Below are 20,572 nucleotides of genomic sequence, written 5' to 3'. Positions count from 1 at the left end.
ACCGCCTGCCTATCTTGGTTCTTTTAGTAAAAATCATAATGCACCTGGGAATCATTTCCTTCTGAACTGTGTAAAATTTCAACTAAAATCTTTGTGCAAAGTTGTGGATGCTGAGACAATAATATTTTGGTTTATTAATCTTTTGATACTTAAAAGTGAGCAGTTGAAAAAAATCTGTGATAATAATAAATTATGGCCTATATATAAACAAGGAAATGGAACATCTAAATCGTAAAATGTAGCAACTGCATTCATATCTGTTTTGCTACAAAGATCCTACAAGGCAGCCAATGAAAGTTTCCTGCATTAAAAAAAAAAGTGTGCCCGCACCATGTATGACTAATTTACACTGTTTTTAACCTACACTGATCTGAATGTAAGAAAACTGTGTGCATGGAAACAAGCTTGTAATAATCCCTTAAGCCTGAAATTGTAAATATTTCCCAAAGACTAAAAAGCAATGCTTCCTTATACAGATGGACAGTGTATAAAATAAGAGCATTAACCCGATAAGAACATTAAATAAAATTGAAATGCACAATGAAAATCAAACAAATATATGAAAAACTTACATTTTCATAACTTTCTGATTGCTTCTTGTAATGACCTGATCTTTTTACTCCTTTGCTTTATGCATGGTTTAATCTATTTCTTGAATGGATTCAGCCTAATCCAGTCTAAATTAAGCACATTTATTTCCTTATGAATTCATCTGAGAGTTAAGCAGATGGATGCTTTAATTGCTTTATATGAAAAAAAGAGATTTAGAATTTCTTGTTGTGACTGTGCTTTTGTAAGCACTGAACCCACAATAAATATTTATCCAAAGTTCATTGATAGGTTTGTTGCAGCTCCTTAGGTAAAGTATACTAAAATGTAATATAGAATGATTGGGGAAAAAATTCGTAGAAAAAACAACCCAGTGCATTGAAATAAAAAGTTCTTGTCACACGCTTTTGTGTTTCAGTTATGTGAGAGATTATTTCAGTTCAATTAATAATTTCATTTTATTTCTCTCATCTTTATTGGTTGTTGCAGCCAGCTGACGCAGTTGAGGTGCCTCCTTGTTTTTGTTTCTTACGCCGTTTGTTGAGGAGCCGATTGTTGGATATTTTCAAATCTTTAATTTTTACCTGATCATAGTCTACTCTCATGGTTGCCAACGCGCTAGTCATTTCCTCCTAAAATACACAAGAAGTAATAGTGAAATTTAAAGGGAAAAAAAACCCCCATCTTCTGTTATATCTACAGAAGGAAGGATCTCAGCCAAGGGTAACTAACAACTGTAGAGATGCCCCACAAAAGCTATATACCAGATGTAGTAGACTGTAATGAATAAAAAAAATATATGTAGGATTAAATATCACATATTAGTGACCAAAACCCCAAGAACCAAATTAATCTTATAAGGAACATTCAGCAAAGTAATATATTTTTAATGCTGTCCATGTGTATCTGGAATTTAATGTTTTCCTATGTCAAAGCCAACCTGGCATTGGAAAACTTCTAGAAAACACGAGTGATAGAGTGAAGTGGGTACTGAAAGTCCAAAACATCTGAAAGACCAAGCTGCCTATTCTCGTTGGAACTGAGTGAATCACAGTGGATACCTCACAAGTGATATACATGCTTTTGTTGTAACCCCCAGAACTTTTGGACAAACACCAACAGTACAATTTTCCCATTATTTTCCAAAGAACAGAAGATTTTTTTTAATAAAGTGTGTAAATATTTGGACATATCTAGCACATTTATTTTTTTAAAAAAACCCTCCAAACTTTCTACTTGAAAAAGCATACTAAAGAAAAAATAAAGTAAAAATTCTGGCTTTTAGCTGTTGCGGACCTTTTTGCTAAAGTTTATATAAAAAGTAAACACCCACCCTGCCACTAAACCCTGCTTGTCCTTCTGTGCCTAACTAGTAATTCTCTCAACCGGTTATCTGCCTATGTTTTAGCAACCATTGTGCAAAAGATGATGAGTTGCAGGTATGTTCACGCTACTTGGGGTTATAAACAGTTGGAGAGAACATTATTTTTTCAACGATCCATAAAAAGGAGCATCTCCACCCAACTCTACACATACACAAACATTACCTTCACTTCATCCCAGTGGTCTTTGTCTTCTTGCAGGACTCGGGTAGTGTGAAGAGGGGTTGGTGGCACCACCATGGATTGCTAAGAGAAGCAATCAACAGAGAAGATTTCTTGTGACAGACTGTTGACACACTAACCATTAACTGTTCTTAAAAAAAGAAGCCGTGTTTAAAATGTAGAAACTTGTCTCCTAAGCTATGTGAGAAAGAGTGTAGGCGGCTGCATTTTGGGAGACAGTCGTATTTTTCATAATCGCAAAATTGCATAACTTCCAAAAAGAATATGGCAATTAACTTGCTAAAAACTGGAGGAGAAAATCACATTTCAGCTCCTCCTGCTTCCCCCAGCAAACATTTGTCAAAGGAGGATAAGCTTGCAGCAGCAGGAAAAAGTACAACGTATCCCCTTCTGCTTCTCAGCTTCCAGATAGACCTTTTCCCCAAACTAAATCTCACACCTCATCATAAGGCTCAAAACCATATTCTTCATAATATAATTTGGTTTTGCCCTTCTTATCTCAGTGTGAAATTCTGCAGCTCTTAACATCAAGCTCCCATTCTCCTTTTTTAAAATGTTTTCATTTATAGGCCACATAGCTGAATGAGAACTGGAACTGTCAGGAAGATAAGTTTTAAAAACAAAAGCTCTTATCATAGCTACACTTACATTTTACTTTGTAAATTCTGCTTACAATGAGGTTGACCCAACACTTGAATCAAAGGCTAAGCCTACACTTTTTCTTGGATCAACTGACATCTCTCGTGTCCAAATTAACCAGTTCTGCACTGTGACCTATGTCAGTGTTTCCACATGTGGTTTTTGGCTCAGAGGAATGGCAGAGGCTAGAACAGTTTCTTGACATAGAAACGTAGACATAAAAATTCTACGACTCTCCAGAACTGTTTATATTAGAAATTTAAAATTTAAAACTTGATACTTCACTTTCAACTTTGGGGACTGGAAAGAAAGCAGGACTTTCTCCTCTTAAATAGGTTCAACTCATTTGTCTGCTTAACTTTGAGGCCTTCTTATTGAGGCTGAGATTCCTTTTCAGCCTACATTCCCTTTGGGTTGAGAGAAATGACAGCTCTCTACTTCACCATTTGCTCCATATAGCACTCAAATTGCTCTTCTGGACCTCGTCTCTCGTAAGAGAAAGAGTACACAAGGCATTTAATTTCTTTAGACTGAGTTTCCTTAGCAAGGATATAAATACATGTTTATAGCAGCTATCTGAAGTTCATTGATAGATGTGAGAATCCAGTACAGAAAATGTTGGTGTCTTTTGCCTGGCAGAATGCAGATGGAAAACTTCAGCAGCAGCTTGCTCTTTTCCACTCCCAGAGCCTTTTAGTTAGCTGGCATCTCCATCAGAAACAACTCTGGTGTGGTTTTTCTAAGAGAGCTGTGCTTAAGCCTCCCCCTTCCCTATCCTGAGTTTTCCCAGTCCTCTGCCAAAAACTGAGAACGCCCCCAACGCAGGAGGTCTCTATTCATATCAACACTGTGTAGCACGATGGTGCCTTGGAGGTCTAATAATAAGTCCTACGTTGATGAGGTAATGTAGCTTTTTATAAATGAGAGAAAGAGAATGTGTGCACTGCAATGAAAGCTAAATCTGGCTGAGAGCAGTTGGGTTGGGGGTGTAATGTCCTCGAGTGCCACTCACAGAGAGGTTTTTTTTCCCCTCTACCCTCGCAAGTGTTCCCTCATACTGTGATGGAGAAATTATATTCTTTTTTACAGATAGAGCCTTAGTTCAATTAGCAATGTGCTAAATCTTCTCAGCAGGCTGCCTAGAACCCACATGAAGACACAGGCAGACCATCGTGCAGGACTCACATTAATCCAGGGATGATTCATAAATTGAGAAATGGTCATTCTCTCTGTTGGGTCAGTTTTCAGCAATAAACGAATGAGCTGCTTGGCTAGAAAAGAAATACAAATGGAAACGTAACTTAGGCAATAACAGCTTGTAAAATTATACAAGAAAAATATTGTAGAATATCCATGCACTCTAGTCGCTTTTCCTCTTCTGTCAAATTAGAACAAAGGGCACCAATGAATGAATATGTCATATTCATATTCTTATATTTAAGAACTGCTCATCCTTTCCCATTTATATCCTGCCTTTCACCCAGAAGCACAAGACCACGCATAGCAATTTCCTCTCTAAAGTTAGCAGCCACGATAAAGATATATTGTTGTTAGCTGCGAAGTCGTGTCCGACCCATCGCGACCCTATGGACAACATTCCTCCAGGCCTTCCTGTCCTCTACCATATTCTGGAGTCCATTTAAGCTCACGCCTACTGCTTCAATGACTCCATCCAGCCACCTCATTCTCCGTCGTCCCCTTCTTCTCTTGCCCTCCATCTTTCCCAGCATGAGGCTCTTCTCCAGTGAGTCCTTCCTTCTCATTAGGTGGCCAAAGTATTTGAGTTTTAGCTTCAGGATCTGGCCTTCTAAAGAGCAGTCAGGGTTGATCTCCTCTAGGACTGACCGGTTTGATCGCCTTGCAGTCCAAGGGACTCGCAGGAGTCTTCTCCAGCACCACAGTTCAAAGGCCTCAATTCTTTGGCGCTCAGCCTTTCTTATGGTCCAACTTTCACTGCCATACATTGCAACTGGGAAGACCATAGCCTTGACTATACGCACTTTTGTTGACAGGGTGATGTCTCTGCTTTTTAGTGTGCTGTCTAGATTTGCCATGGCTTTCCTCCCCAGGAGCAAGCGTCTTTTAATTTCTTGGCTACAGTCCCCATTTGCAGTGATCTTGGAGCCCAGGAAAACAAAATCTGTCACTACCTCCATTTCTTCCCCATCTATTTGCCAGGAATTGAGAGGGCCAGTTGCCATGATCTTGGTTTTCTTAATGTTAAGTTTCAACCCAAGTTTTGCACTCTCCTTCTTCACCCGCAACAAGAGGCTCTTTAGTTCTTCTTCACTTTCTGCCATTAGAGTGGTATCATCTGCGTATCTTAGGTTGTTGATATTTCTTCCGGCAATCTTAATTCCAACTTTTGATTCATCTAGCCCTGCCTTTCTCATGATGTGCTCTGCATATAAGTTAAATAGGCAGGGCGACAGTATACAGCCTTGCCGGACTCCTTTCCCAATTTTGAACCAATCAGTGGTTCCGTGTCCAGTTCTCACTGTTGCTTCTTGACCCGCATATAGGTTTCTCAAGAGACAAATAAGATGGTCTGGTACTCCCATCTCTTTAAGAACTTGCCACAGTTTGTTATGATCCACACAATCAAAGGCTTTAGCATAGTCAATGAAGCAGAAGTAGATGTTTTTCTGGAACTCTCTAGCTTTCTCCATGATCCAGCGTATGTTGGCAATTTGATCTCTAGTTCCTCTGCCTCTTCGAAATCCTGCCTGTACTTCTGGTAGTTCTCGATCCACATACTGCTGAAGTCTAGCTTGTAGGATTTTAAGCATGACTTTACTAGCATGAGAAATGAGTGCAATGGTGCGATAGTTTGAACATTCTTTGGCACTGCCTTTCTTTGGAATTGGAATGTAAACTGATCTTTTCCAATCCTGTGGCCACTGTTGAGTTTTCCAAATTTGCTGGCAAATTGAGTGTAGCACTTTTACTGCACTGTCTTTTAAGATTTTGAATAGCTCAGCTGGAATACTGTCACCTCCACTAGCTTTGTTGTTGCTCAGCTTTTCTAAGGCCCACTTCACCTCACATTCTAGGATGTCTGGCTCGAGGTCAGTGACCACATCATTGTGATTATCTGGGACGTTAAGCTCATTCTTGTATAGTTCTTCTGTGTAATTTTGCCACCTCTTCTTAATCTCTTCTGCCTCTGTTAGGTCCCTGCCATTTTGGTCCTTTATCATGCCCATTTTTGCATTAAACGTTCCCTTCATCTCTCCAATTTTCTTGAAAAGATCTCTGGTCCTCCCTATTCTATTGTTTTCTTCTATTTCTTTGCACTGTTCATTTAAGAAGGCATTCTTATCTCTTCTAGCTATTCTCTGGAATTCTGCATTCAATTGGGCATATCTATGTTTTTCTCCCTTGCCTTTCGCTTCCCTCCTTTCCTCAGCTATTTGCAAAGCTTCCTCAGACAGCCATTTTGCTTTCTTGCATTTCTTTTTCTTTGGGATGGTTTTGGTTGCTACCTGTTGTACAATGTCGCGAACCTCTGTCCATAGTTCTTCAGGCACTCTGTCTATCAGATCTAATTCCTTAAATCTATTTGTCACCTCTACTGTATATTCAACAGGGATATGATTTAATTCATACCTGACTGGCCTAGTGCTTTTCCCTACTTTCTTCAGTTTAAGCCTAAACTTTGCAAGGAGAAGCTCATGGTCTGAGCCACAGTCAGCTCCTGGTCTTGTTTTTACCGACTGTATAGAGCTTCTCCATCTTTGGCTGCAGAGCATATAGTCAATCTGATTTCTGTGTTGACCGTCTGGTGATGTCCATGTGTAGAGCCGTCTCTTGGGTTGTTGGAAAAGAGTGTTTGCTATGACCATCGTATTCTCTTGACAAAATTCTATCAGCCTGTGCCCTGCTTCATTTTGTACTCCAAGGCCAAACTTGCCTGTTATTCCGGTTATCTTTTGGCTTCCTACTTTAGCATTCCAATCCCCCATGATGATAAGAACATCATTTTTTGGTGTTAGTTCTATAAGGTGCTGTAGAGCTTCATAGAACTGGTCAATTTCATCCTCTTCAGCACTGGTGGTTGGGGCATAGACTTGGACTACTGTGATATTGAATGGTTTGCCTTGGATTCGAACTGAGATCATTCTGTCATTTTGAGGATTGTATCCCAGTATTGCTTTTCCTACTCTTTTATTGACTATGAAGGCTACTCCATTTCTTCTGAGGGATTCTTGCCCGCAGTAGTATACCTGATGGTCATCTGAATTAAATTCACCCATTCCTGTCCATTTTAGTTCGCTGATACCTAAGATGTCGATGTTCAGTCTTGTCATCTCTTGTTTGACCACGTCCAGCTTTCCTTGATTCATGGATCTTACATTCCAGGTTCCTATGGAGAAAAAATCTTTACAGCATCGGACTTTCCTTTCACCACCAGACACATCCACAGCTGAGCGTCCTTTCGGCTTTGGCCCAGTCGCTTCATTCTTTCTGGCGCTACTAGTACTAGCCCTCTGCTCTTCCCCAGTAGCATATTGGACGCCTTCCGACCTGAGGGGCTCATCTTCCAGCGTCATATCGTTTTGCCTTTTGGTACTGTCCATAGGGTTTTCATGGCAAAGATACTGGAGTGGTTTGCCATTTCCTTCTCCAGTGGATCACGTTTTGTCAGAACTCTCTGCTATGACCTGTCCGTCTTGGGTGGCCCTGCACGGCATAGCTCATAGCTTCATTGAATTACGCAAGCCCCTTCGCCACGACAAGGCAGTTATCCATGAAGGGGAAAGATATATTACTGGTACCAAATGAATCTTCATAGCTTATAATAGTTTCTAAATATTTTTATAACAAATTTGTTTTAATAATTATTAATTACTGTTTTTAGCCTTGTGATATAGCCTCCTTGAGCTATTTGTTTGTGAGAAGGCCATATACATTTGACAAAATAAATTTGACAAACAAATACATTTCTCCTCACTTTTAGATCAATACCCTAACTGCTGCAATATTTTAATTCTACAGGGAGGAGAGAAATTTGAAACGGGGGGGGGGGAACATGATGTGGAATTAGAGCTCTATCAACTGAAATCATCAGATCACCCTCCTCTCTGATTTCTTTAAGCTATGATAGGATATCTATGGCTCTCCAAGTGTTGTGGGACTTCAGTTTCAGACAGCATAACCAATATCCGAAAGGCCAAAGTTTCCTTGCTCCTGAATGAACCATTTTCCATTGGTTGAGGAGACATGTCATCCACTGCTGCCAAGCCTGGAACAGTTAAGAAATTTGGCCCTCAAAAGATGACTAGATTTGTTAGCCCAGATGAGGCAAACGTGGCTCCAAGCAGGAAAAATCATTTCAGGATGATGCATTTTTGAGCAATTTACAAATTGTGAACATGTCTGTATAATATTATTTGTTATATGGAATCTCACATCTGGAAGCAGCAACTGTTGTCAATAGTCTAGTACTAAGCTAGAGGTAAGCAAGCTGTGGTATCCCATATGTTACTGAGCTCTTAATTCTTAGCATCCTAAAAAGTGATGGTTGCTAGTAGTGGTCAGACAGCAATTTCTGGAATGCCATATATTGCCTATTCCTGGTCTAGACAAACATACTGAAGCTAATTACAAAGAAAACCAGACATTAAGAGGCATACTGGTGGAACAATAGAATATTTGATTTTTTTGATTTGATTTTATTATATTTGTATACCGCCCTTCTCCCGAAGGACTCAGGGCGGTGAACAGGGCACATATAAAAAATACAGGATACAAAAATTAAAAAGAATTAAATAGTAGCCCAGCTAAAACAATCAATAACAATATAAAAATCCCCATTAAAACCCCAACATATCCCCCATCAGGCCAGGCCGGCTTGTTCAAATAGATGGGTCTTCAGACCGCATCGGAAGGAGCGAAGGTCAGGTGCCATCCGGAGCTCGACCGGCAGCTGATTCCATAAAGCCGGAGCGCCCACAGAGAAGGCCCTCCCCCTGGGGGCCACCAGCCGACATTCTCTGACCGGAGGCACCCTGAGGAGGTGTTTGTTACCTAGAATACATTTTTGCTTATTTTCTACTGGCCCAGTATATCTACATTTCTCTCTAAAATAAGATTGGAAGAAATGGCATTTAATTCAATTTGTCTATTTTTTGTTTGTTTCTGACCATTATTTTTACAACATTTATGAGTTAGGTATGTGCATTCATGAAATTTGCCAAATTTTATTTGTTTCTTTGTTTCCATCTCTCCTTTATTACTTGTACAAATAACTCTTAAGTGGCAAACACATCCAACCCACATTTGTTTCCTATTTTGCCCACAACAACAAACCTGAGAGGTGAGTTGGGCTGAGAGAGAGCGACTGGCCCAAGGCCACCCAGCTGGCTTTCATGGCTAAGGCAGGATTGGAACTCACAGTCTCTGGCTTTCTAAGTCTGATGCTTTAACCACCAGACAGTCTTATATTTTGAAGGTCTCTATGAACACATATGTCACCCAAATAAAAGTTGCAATTTTTTTAAAACTCATCAGTGATGCAGTTTTAATTGGAGACATACACAACACTCATATTTACCTTCGTCAGATACCTCTGCCCATTCAGGATTTGGAAATCCATACTGCCCCATCCGAATTCTTCTTTTCATTCCAGGGGAAATGGCTTGGCCAGTATTGGAATAGAATGGAGGGAACCCACACAAACTGCAAAAGAAGGACAAATGCAGATGAACTTCTGCTAACTAGAAAATTACTATACATTCCTTTCCCTAGTCCCAGGTAGAGTCACAGATGGGCTGCTGAGTCTTTTGACAGAATGAGTAATGATCCAGTGACTAATTTTTCTGATTTACTAGTGACATTAGGGTGTCGAGGAGCTAATGTATGACATATCTGAATTCTGACTTGTTATTTAAATTTTACACTTACAGAATATACATGATGACACCAAGAGACCACATGTCACAGGATTTGTCATATTTCTCTGGACCAAGCACTTCTGGGGCTGAAGAAGAGAACAAAAGAATTGTGAATGTTAGTTTTTCAGATGTTGGTTATGCACTAGCTAATATTTATTCTTTCCTTATTATTAAATAAGCAGTTGCTATATAATTGAACCTAGGTACTTTAATCTAATCAGCAGTAACAAATACTTTACATAATTTACTTATATAAACTAGTGTACATGAGCATATATGGGGAGTGTCAGAAACAGACATCCCAAATTTTATTTCGAGTGCCACCAGCAATGTGAAACTGATTATCCATAGTAAATCTAGAACCGTGAGCTGTTTTGCTTTGCTTCCATGATCTCAGCTTGTACCATCCTCCCAGTACATAACATACATAACAAAAGGAGGAAGCTTTAGAGTTCACAAGGTTAATACTGTATGGAACAAAGCTGTGACTGAATCTGGATGTTCTGCTTCGGATACCACGGAGGCTCCCTGGTATCCAAAGCAGAATATCCAGATTCAGTCACAGCTTTGTTCCATACAGTATTAACCTTGTGAACTCTAAAGCTTCTTCCTTCCGTTATGTATTCAAGATGGACAGTAATTAATATTTATATGTTGCTTATATGTAAGGGTGTAGGTCTATACATATGTTGTATATGGTAGGTTTTAAATGTGTGTTATGTATGTGTACACTTTGAGAGCAAGCAACTAAATTTCATTTTTAATGTGTGCCGTTGTGCCTACAGGAAAAAAAATGATAAAGGTTATCTAAATCTAAATCAGTATAATTTGTCAGTTGTTACAGGGACCTTTTTTTTTTGCCTACAAATCCCATAAAACACCAATTTGTACACTACATTGCTTGCTAAGGTCCAATAGTGACAATGGAAATTAACTCAGCCTGTTGTGACTGTGCACAGGGGCCTTTTTCCTCTAATCCTAGATTGGTGTCTTTGGATCTGATCTCTGACTGTTTTGGTATACTATATATACTATAGTACAGGGGTCCCTGGCACCGGTCCGCAGCATGCCAGAAACCACTCCACACAAACAAGCAAAGCCCCATTTGCTGGATGCAGGCAGCACACAAAACCACGCCCCCTCTGGTCCATGGAAAAACTTCTCTCCACAGAACCTGCTGCCCAAAAGGTTGGGGACCTCTGCTATAGTATACTTTAATATAATTGCATGCATCCATAGGTTAGAACTCAACTGTCTAGTAGCTGATTTTTTACTTCTAACAGCAAGAGTTGAGTGCATTTGATTTCCAGAATGAAAAAAGCCAAACTTACCTACGTAGTAAGGAGTGTAACAAGGAGTCTGCAATGCGTTCTGTATGGTTGTCTCTTTAGCAAACCCAAAATCTGTGAGCTTAAGCACTGATTCTTTCTCTTTGGATGTATAAAGAAGGTTTTCTGGCTGGAATTGTATATATAAAAAAGAATACAAATAAAGATTAACAGGATATTTTTTGGTACTAATGTCTTCTGAATTTTTAATTCTGTTTAATTTAATTTTGGTTTGTAGCTAGAACCAAGTTTACTTTTAAATATCAGTACATTTTAATATTGAGGCCAATTTTAAAATGATTAGGCCTTCTTTACCCCTTATTTAAATGGACTGACTTTTAAAAGATAACTTGGATTCCTGCACCAGAGTGTGACTTAAATGTTTGATTCAAATTGCTCCTCTCGAGTGTCAAAACAGGCCTATGCAATCAACTGTTTACATGTGTAACTACATGTATAAACACATTCAGTTCTCACCTTGACATCTCTATGAGCTATGTTCATTCCATGAAGATGTTGGATAGCTGTTCCAATGTCTCTCATTATTTCGGAGGCTTCTAGAAATGTTATTTTATAGAAAGGTCACATTAGCATTCTTGCAGTATCTTAGAGATATACAGTGTTTCTAACTACAGTACCAACCAGCTTGATTATGTCAGGGGAAAATAATAAAATTAACCCTAAGGCTTGTGTTTTGCTTTGAGAATGACTATCATTAATTAATTTATTTCTGTTTCTCAGTCCTTTGGTTAAAAGGCAACAATACCATTGACATGAAATTTTCCACATTGCATACCTGCAATACACTGAACATTTTTTAAATGACTAAACAAACACCTGTTGTGTAGGTTTATTTTGAAATAAACAGCAGTATTTGGTGAAGCTTCAATCTATAATGTAAAAGCCTCACTTTTTAAATTTGTATGGTTTTTCATTAAAAACAATGCACATGTCCCCAATGAAATTTATATTTCTGTGAGTTTTCAGGCATTTAGAAATAAAAATAATCAGAAGTTCTACAGAAATTTTGAAAAAGTTAACCAATTTTAATTTGATTAGAATTTCTTTAAAATAGTAAGAATGAAGAGTTTATCTAAATTCTAACTTCCAAAAATGTGTTCATAAAAGCTCCTTGATGTTCTACCTTTTTCTGTGAAAGCTTGGTCTCCTCGCTCCTGGATTCGAGTGAAGAGTTCCCCTCCCTCCATGCTGTGAACAAGATACAGATGATTCAAAGTACAAGTACAGAAGAGCGCTTAATTTCAGTTTTTACGGGTAATACTATTTCTCCATTTCACATCTGCTATGCGTTTCTCGAACCAATCTGACATAGCAGCCCAAAGCTGTTGCTCTAGCCTTACAGCACTCATAAAGATCTCGATCATGTTGCAACCCGTTTAAACATTGCTTAAATGTTTCTAAAGGATTTGCTGTGCTTGTGTGCTTTTGCAGCCTCTGGATCACCTGCTTCTGATTGATCCAGTTTTCCTGCTTACAAAGAAGGTCCCTGGCTATCTGGAAAGTATGTCTTCCACTCTAGTCTTTAAAAGGCATGTCAAATTACTAAGAATATTCTCATGATATCATCCAGGAACTACGTTTAGATGTCAAAGCATTTGGGAAAGTTGCAGAGCAGTTGAGGCTGCTCTACAACTTTCTTCCCTTGAAGCATAAAACAAAGGTGGTTCTTCTCAAACTCTGTACATGAAACTATAACTTGTCTGTACCTGCCCATTTTTAAAATATACTGCCAAAGGGGGTAGTACTGCCAATCGCTGGCCTACTGCCATGTCCTTTATATAATTTCCTATCCAACGTACAACAACGCACAAAGGAAGTCTCTTTGCAGTGGGAGGAGATGGAAGAGTATGGCCAAGAAGGTGGGCAGAAAAAAATAGTTTTCATGGCTTTTCACCTTTACAAATGGCTGGAAGACCTTAGTTTGGACTACTGTAATACTATGTTTATTTATCCACTAGTTACATTCTACAATTAACAACTTATGCCCTCTAGTAATGGCTAACCATAATTCCCAGAATGTATTTTCATGGGCTTATGATTCATAGAAGTGCTAGGAAATAAAGTTCAGTGTCTGGAGTCACACAGTTGTCTGCCCTGTATCTCATAAATATTTTTAAATATGTTATTTGTCGTGCATGCAGACTACTTAAATCCTGCTGTCTTTAATGGGATTTTAAACGTTTAGCAGCAAGACCACTGCTGCAATAAATCACCTACTTGTGACTGGAAGACTCTAAATTGCTGCTCATCCCTGTGCCTCCCTGATATATTTGATAACAAAGAAAACAAATGCACACACAATGAGTTTCAAAGCTTGATGTTTAATATACATGCGAGCTTTTCAGAGAAAGCTGAATCACCAGTATTATTACTTGACCATACTGGAAATGAGCACAATAGACAAAACTGCAGGATGGCTAAAATTAATTTCTCTAGTTTTGATGCTATCAAAATTCTGGAAAAAATAAAACAGCAACAGTACATGAAAGATCGGAGAGTGTTTGAAGACAAATATAAAATTAGCCCAATATAGATTCTACAAAGAAAACTCTTAGGGAGGAAAAGCATAATCTGAGCAGATGCATAGAAAGTTCAGAAAAAGATACATAAGTCTTAGAACTGGGATGAAAGAAACTGGACTTGCCTCTTGACCCTGATCCTTCCCTCCATACCAGTTCTTTTCATAGTTAGGATGAATGAGAATAGCTACAAATTCCTTTGAATATACTCCAGTCTTCTGCAACTTTTCCAATTTCTGGACAGTCAGCCAGGACAGCCAGCCAATAGTATCAACTATATTAATTTGTTCACCATCTCTCATAATATCTGTACAAGCCTTTTCAGAAAATACATAGATTTCTCTCTGTAGCAGGGTGTCAAACATCATACAGAGACCAGGCCCACCCCAGCTCCGGCAATGCAAAAAAAGTCGCAATAGGTCACGACATGTGACGAGTTTGACACCCGTGCTCTACAGCATGCAAGAAGTATCAACTGCAGTATATTTTACATTTAAGTCAACGTCATCTATGTTCAAATAGATGAATGTTAGTTTAACAGAAACATACAGTGGTACCTCCGTACTCGACTGCTTTGAAACTCATAGAATTTGTTACTCTGACACATTTTGACAAAAAAAGTCTTCTATTGCCCTCAATCTTTCCCAGCATTAGGCTCTTCTCCAGTGAGTCCTTCCTTCTCATTAGGTGGCCAAAGTATTTTAGCTTCAGGATCTGGCCTTCTAAAGAGCAGTCAGGGTTGATCTCCTCTAGGACTGACCGGTTCAAATAGATGAATGTTAGTTTAACAGAAACATACAGTGGTACCTCAGTACTCGACTGCTTTGAAACTCATAGAATTTGTTACTCTGACACATTTTGACAAAAAAAGTCTTCTTTCAGTACTCATTGTTTGTTTGATATTTGACACGCAAGCTAGAACTTGTTTGTGTGGGCTGCCTTGTGACTCACTACCCTTTCCAGATGAAACAAAGGGTCCCATATTAGTCACATGGTTTGTTTGGTATTTGTTGTTTTTAGTACTCGTCATGTCTCCCAGAACCAATTAACGATGAGTATTGAGATACCATTGTACTATATTCATATTCACTATGCAAGAATAAGAACACAGAATCTGTTCCTAAGAGCATCTGTTCTAATGTATACAGTATCATCTTGAATAAAACATGTATAATGCTTGTGGCTTTTACAGTTTTGTACAGAAATTTCAAACACCTCTTCTTGTGTCTTCACCCAAGCTAAGGAAAATAACCCCTTTCTCAAAAAGCCATACAGCAATCCATTTTTCCTCTGAGCAACATTAGGTGCTTCAATAAATCCCAGCTATGAAGACAACCCTAATTAGCTAGAAACATATTAGTTAAGGGTAATAAATACATTAATTATACTTTAAATAGATCAGATGGCATCACTATCTATAGAGAAGCTTCCCAGAAGATGCCATTATCCTCATCTCTTGTAGAGAGCGTTGTTGTTGTTGTTGTTGTTGTTGTTGTTGTTAGCTGCGAAGTCGTGTCCGACCCATCGTGACTCTATGGACAACATTCCTCCAGGCCTTCCTGTCCTCTACCATCTTCTGGAGTCCATTTAAGCTCACGCCTACTGCTTCAGTAACTCCAGCCAGCCACCTCATTCTCTGTCGTCCCCTTCTTCTATTGCCCTCAATCTTTCCCAGCATTAGGCTCTTCTCCAGTGAGTCCTTCCTTCTCATTAGGTGGCCAAAGTATTTTAGCTTCAGGATCTGGCCTTCTAAAGAGCAGTCAGGGTTGATCTCCTCTAGGACTGACCGGTTTGATCGCCTTGCAGTCCAAGGGACTCGCAGGAGTCTTCTCCAGCACCACAGTTCAAAGGCCTCAATTCTTTGGCACTCAGCCTTTTTTATGGTCCAGCTTTCACTGCCATACACTGCACCTGGGAAGACCATAGCCTTGACTATACGCACTTTTGTTGACAGGGTGATGTCTCTGCTTTTTAGTGTGCTGTCTAGATTTGCCATTGCTTTCCTCCGCAGGAGCAAGCGTCTTTTAATTTCTTGGCTACACTCCCCATGTGCAGTGATCTTGGAGCCCAGGAAAATAAAATCTGTCACTACCTCCATTTCTTCCCCATCTATTTGCTAGGAATTGAGAGGGCCAGATGCCATGATCTTGGTTTTCTTAATGTTGAGAGCTACTCAAATCATAAAATTGGCTACTGAGGAAAATGGGATGATGAACTACTAGATAAACCCTCAAAGCAATTCTGATACCTTTCCATCTCTTACTATGTAAGCATGGCTGAACTATGGAAAAATAAACAGGGAACTCTTCATATAGAGGTTTCTACTGCCACTCCAACTACAGACTAGCTTTGATTAATGACATCATTACTACATAGCACGGGGGAGGGGAGGGGAATTTCATGCAGTACGTTGTTTGGACTGATTTAGATTATTACTTTCCAATGGCTCAGTAGCCATTCACAGAGACAATGGCAAAAGAAAAAAAATCATACAGCTAGTCATCGACTTACGACCACAACTGAGCCAAGAATTTATGTTGCTAAGTCAGAAATTTGTTAAGTGACTTTTGCCCCATTTTATGACTTTTCTTGCCAGATTTATTAAGTGATTCACTGTAGTTGTTAAATTAGTAACACTGCTTCTCCATTGGTTTTGCTTGTTGGTTCGCAAAAGATGAACACATGACCCTGGGACACTTTTGACCGTCATGAATATGAACCAGTTGTCAAAAATCCAAATGTAAATCACATGACCCTGGGGACGCTGCAACCGTCATAAGTGTGAAAAATGGTCATGAGTCTCTTTTTTCAGTGCTGTTGTAACTTTCAACAGTTACTAAATGAAGCGTCGTAGGTTGAGGACTACCTGTACAGTAGGAACCCAGCTCCTTTCTCAAGAAACTTAAGATTTTTTAAACAAATTACCAAGATGGTTTTGAACACTCTTTCTTGGGGATTATGGACAACTCTCCACTGTTTTCTATACTAAAGAGATTGCATGACTGAGATCTAATCATTGTCTTCAAGATTCCAAATATAAAACAAGGGAGGGTGATGCTTACCACTCCATGATGATTAAAAGGCATCTCTTCCCATGGTGTATATTCTCATAAACTTCCAAGATATGGACAATGTGGGGACAGCCTGAAGCTCGCCAGTGATGATCCACTTCCTGTCGTGCTTTTGGACTGTCATACAAGAGCTGTAAAGAGACAGGGAGGAGGAGTAACAATGAAGCTAACTTATTTACCATCTAAATTTGCTACCCTTAAAACTAATGGGAATGAAAACCTTGGAAACAAGAAGTTTTTAAACCACTGCCCTTAGTACAATGAAATGAAATAATCTTAAACTGTTGGCCTTAATCTGCTGCTCTTCCAAAGCAAACTAAATGTATTGCGAGACCATGATCCTTTTCCAATTTGAAGTATGTATTCAAAGGGTTGAGTTGATGGCGAGTATATATTTAACAGATAATTGGGGAGAAAAATATCACGGATCATGCTCGTAATGTTAAAGAGTGGTGGTAGAAATATAGGATTTATTTTCTTTCTCTTCCCTTTACACAAAAATAACCTTTGTAAACTGTATACATTCTAGCCCCAAAATAGGTTTGTAAGTAATAGAAATGAAGAGTGAAGCCGAAGAAAATTAGTCCTTGGACCCCAAAAGGGGGACTTACCACCTGGATTCTAAGTTCCAATGTCTGCCCCCCCTTCCAATCATGTAACTGCATCCTGGGTGCTTATTAACTGGCCCACATTTATGGCTGTTTGCAGTGATCGCAATTTATGCTGCTGCTTTTTTCCAGAAACTAGTGCTTACTTTCAGTTTCCAGCAAAAAACATCCCATAGTGAGCAATGGATTCATTTAACAACCATGGTGTTTTATTATCTGAACGCTGCATTCACATGACTACTGCAAAGAAAGGTTGCAAAATTGGACAATGGACATGGTCACATGATGATCTGCTTTACGACCGTCACAGAAAATGCAAGCTCAAATATGGTCATAACTTATGTTTGAAGCAACTTACAGCTTGCTTCACCTGTCTGTGTTAAAAAAAGGTTTGCTTCTCTTCCTCTTTATCTTACTCAGTACAGTTCTTGGCAGCTGAGAAGTGCATTGTAAATATATGCTGACTGTATGAGTATGTTTCCTAAATGGAAGAAGTTTCTAAAGTGGGCTATCAGTTCATTCTATAGTAACTACATATAAGTTTGCAGCCTTACTCCTGTTAGAAGTACCAGTCTTATGATAAGAGAGGTAGAACAGAGTCAAAGAAATTCATCTTTGATAAAGCAAACAAGGGAAATGAACCTATTCTTAATAAATATGAAGCAGTTGGTATTTATCTTTCAAAAGAGTAGATGAACATAAAAATGTTCTGGTACAGCTCAAAGATTTAAGTTGCTTAATAATTGTTTTTTGTTACGTAATGCCAACAGATACCACGTTACTGCATGGATAAGTGTTCAGTATTTCTGCTTTTATTGGTTCAAAGAAGAAAAGTGCTTCTTATAGCCTTTCCTAGAAGAAAACACAGACATGATTTCATATAGATTTTTTTTAAGTGCTTTACGAAGCACTTTTACGAGTATCAATCAATTCAGTTCCATTTCCATGGAACTGGAAGATCATATAAGTGCTGTAGAATTCTGGCATTTTAAAGCTTGCATTTTCAAAGCCACTGTGAACATAACTGTGATCTAGAACATCTCAATTCTTATCCTTGGCACATATTATAATTAGATAAGCATCCTTTTACAACCAGATGTACCTACAATAATATTCAGGCAACTCTTACAGGCATAAATATATTTCCATTACTGTTAGGCAGAGAGGTGCGGGGCTCAGTGGCTTCAAAGATGCCACTGAGAAGGTCTATGTTCCAGTGGTTCGTGACCTACCACTGCATGATTGGGTCAGCTCCCATCACCTGCCTCAGCTCCTGCTAACGCAGCAGTTCGAAAGCATGTAAATGCAAGTAGATAAATAGGTAACATTTCAGTGGAAAGGTAACAGTGTTCCATGTTTCACCATATGCTTTGTGCTGCAATGTGACGTCATGGTGGCCACATGACCACAGAAATGTCTTCAGACAATGCTGGCTGAATGGCTTAAAGAAGCAGAGATGAACACTACACCTAAGTTGGCTACGACTAGTGGAGTAAAACTCCTAGCAGAGTAAAATCTTTTACCTTTACTGTTAGGTAGAATATTAAATTAGTATTAAGGCTACACAAAACTCAGTCTAGAATTTCATAATGATGCGAGATATGCGAGATTGGGTGGCAGTGCTAACATTTTCAAAGTTAGTCTAAATAAATTTATCTTGAAATAAAATGCAAATATACACTGTGTTGAATAAATAGGTGGAATATGAGAGGCAGCAGCACAAAGCATTTTTACTCTGAAATATATTTTAAAATATTATTAGTGCTGAGAACTGCAACATCCAGGGAACTGCAATTTCCTAAGGCTAATAATTTTCCACTCCACATGGTACTTTGGAATGTGCAAATAAAGGCCATTTTTATTGAGAATTAGCAGCGGATAATTTTTTTAAGCATAAATTTAAAAATTTTAATAATCTGAGGCATTATATTAAATCTCTTCATTAATTATTGAAAAAAATAACTTATTCAAGAAAGTTCCTTTCTTCTGTACTTTAGAAAAGCTGTAGGACTTGGACAATTTGCAGTGAAGGTTATGGATGCTCATGTGGGGGTGAAAGGAGGGCGGAAGTGTTCTTGATCCTTCTCCACTGATTTCTTTTAATAATTCTCTTCATCTCTGGCTTAGTAGCATCAATTAAATGTTCAGAAAAGAAAGATACTTTGAATTATACTTTAATGACCTGGTAGGAATCAGCAGCAGCATCACCGGAAAAAAGAAAAATTATTCTCTTTTTGCTTTTCCCGCATTGTTTTCTGAAAGGCCTGGACTTCTATGGTAATACAAATCATCAGAGTGCCTTATTGAGATGGATGGCCATGTAACTTGAATAGAATCATAGAATCATTTCCTGGGTCATTTATTTGATACTGTGGAATAATTTTTAAAAAGTCAAAGCTATTCAGCTCATTTTTTAATCCAGTCTTTTCTGATAAAAAAAGTCTATAATAAGAAACGCAAAGAGTGAAAGGGCACAACTGAACTTTAGATTGACATATATCCAAGAAATGCATGTTTACTTTGAACCAATTTAGCTCTATTCAGGACCAGATGGATTGCATTCTAGCCTATGGAAGGAACTAAATGATAATCTGTCAAGTCTCTGTTTTCAAAAAATAAAAGGCATGGGGAGGAAAAGCCATGAAGACACAGTCACATAGATGTCTGAGAAGATTCATAAATAGATCATAAAGAGAGTGATTCATAAATATATTGCAAAAGCGCGGCATTTATTATTTTCATATGTTTCCATAATCAAAAGATTGACTCACAGTCTTTTACACAATCAGTGTGGCTTTATCAAATCAAGTCTAGACACTAATCTCATTTTTGACCGAGTAAGTGATTTACTGGATTGTCAGAATAATGGAGACACAGTGCATCTTGATTTCAACATGATTTGATAAAATACCTTCTAATGATCTGATTGGCACTGCACTTAACAGCTGGCTATAAAATATAGTACTTAGCTGGATTCATAGTTGTAAAGTCATACCCTAAGACTACTATCAGTAGCACGATAACCCTCTAACCTAAAAATGGAATTAACGTTCAGAACAATACTGGTAGGTTAGAACACTGTTTCCCAACATGTAATTTCAAGATGCATGGACTTCAGTCCTCAGAATTCTCCAAACAGCATGACAGTTATAGTTACATACTAGCTACAAGGTTGGGGAAAATTAGAGAAATGGGCTGAAAGTAACTGAATAAAACTTAATGAAAACAAATGCAAGATTATTAGCTTTTAAGAAAAGCAAATCAAATGCACAGACATAGGGTGAGGATATTAGCATTTACTAAAAAGATCTCGGATTGGAAACTAGATCAGTCAATAGTGTGATGTAACTATAAAAAAAGCGAATGGCAATTTAGG

The 20,572-nt window shown here is 38.5% G+C and overlaps 1 protein-coding gene across 3 annotated transcripts in view; it reads right to left on the bottom strand.

Moving 5' to 3' along the window:
• Positions 1-753: 753 nt before the first annotated feature.
• MAPKAPK3 (MAPK activated protein kinase 3) overlaps positions 754-20,572 on the bottom strand; it is a 75,568-nt gene continuing 55,749 nt past the window's right edge. For 2 of the 3 annotated variants that reach the window (XM_081316809.1, XM_081316810.1), the window contains exons 3-11: positions 16,580-16,719; positions 12,122-12,186; positions 11,455-11,534; positions 10,981-11,107; positions 9,660-9,735; positions 9,310-9,434; positions 3,939-4,024; positions 2,097-2,177; positions 754-1,181 (exon numbers count right to left, since the gene is read on the bottom strand). In XM_081316809.1, the coding sequence (XP_081172935.1) occupies positions 1,023-1,181; positions 2,097-2,177; positions 3,939-4,024; positions 9,310-9,434; positions 9,660-9,735; positions 10,981-11,107; positions 11,455-11,534; positions 12,122-12,186; positions 16,580-16,719 (939 nt within the window). In that variant the 3' untranslated portion in view covers positions 754-1,022. The remainder of the gene's footprint in view (positions 1,182-2,096; positions 2,178-3,938; positions 4,025-9,309; positions 9,435-9,659; positions 9,736-10,980; positions 11,108-11,454; positions 11,535-12,121; positions 12,187-16,579; positions 16,720-20,572) is intronic. The other variant, XM_081316811.1, reaches the window with a different exon arrangement.

This window comes from Vipera berus (genome assembly GCF_964194415.1).
Source record: "Vipera berus genome assembly, chromosome: 2".
Taxonomy (NCBI): Eukaryota; Metazoa; Chordata; class Lepidosauria; order Squamata; family Viperidae; genus Vipera; species Vipera berus.
This window is presented reverse-complemented; position numbering and strand designations above follow the sequence as displayed.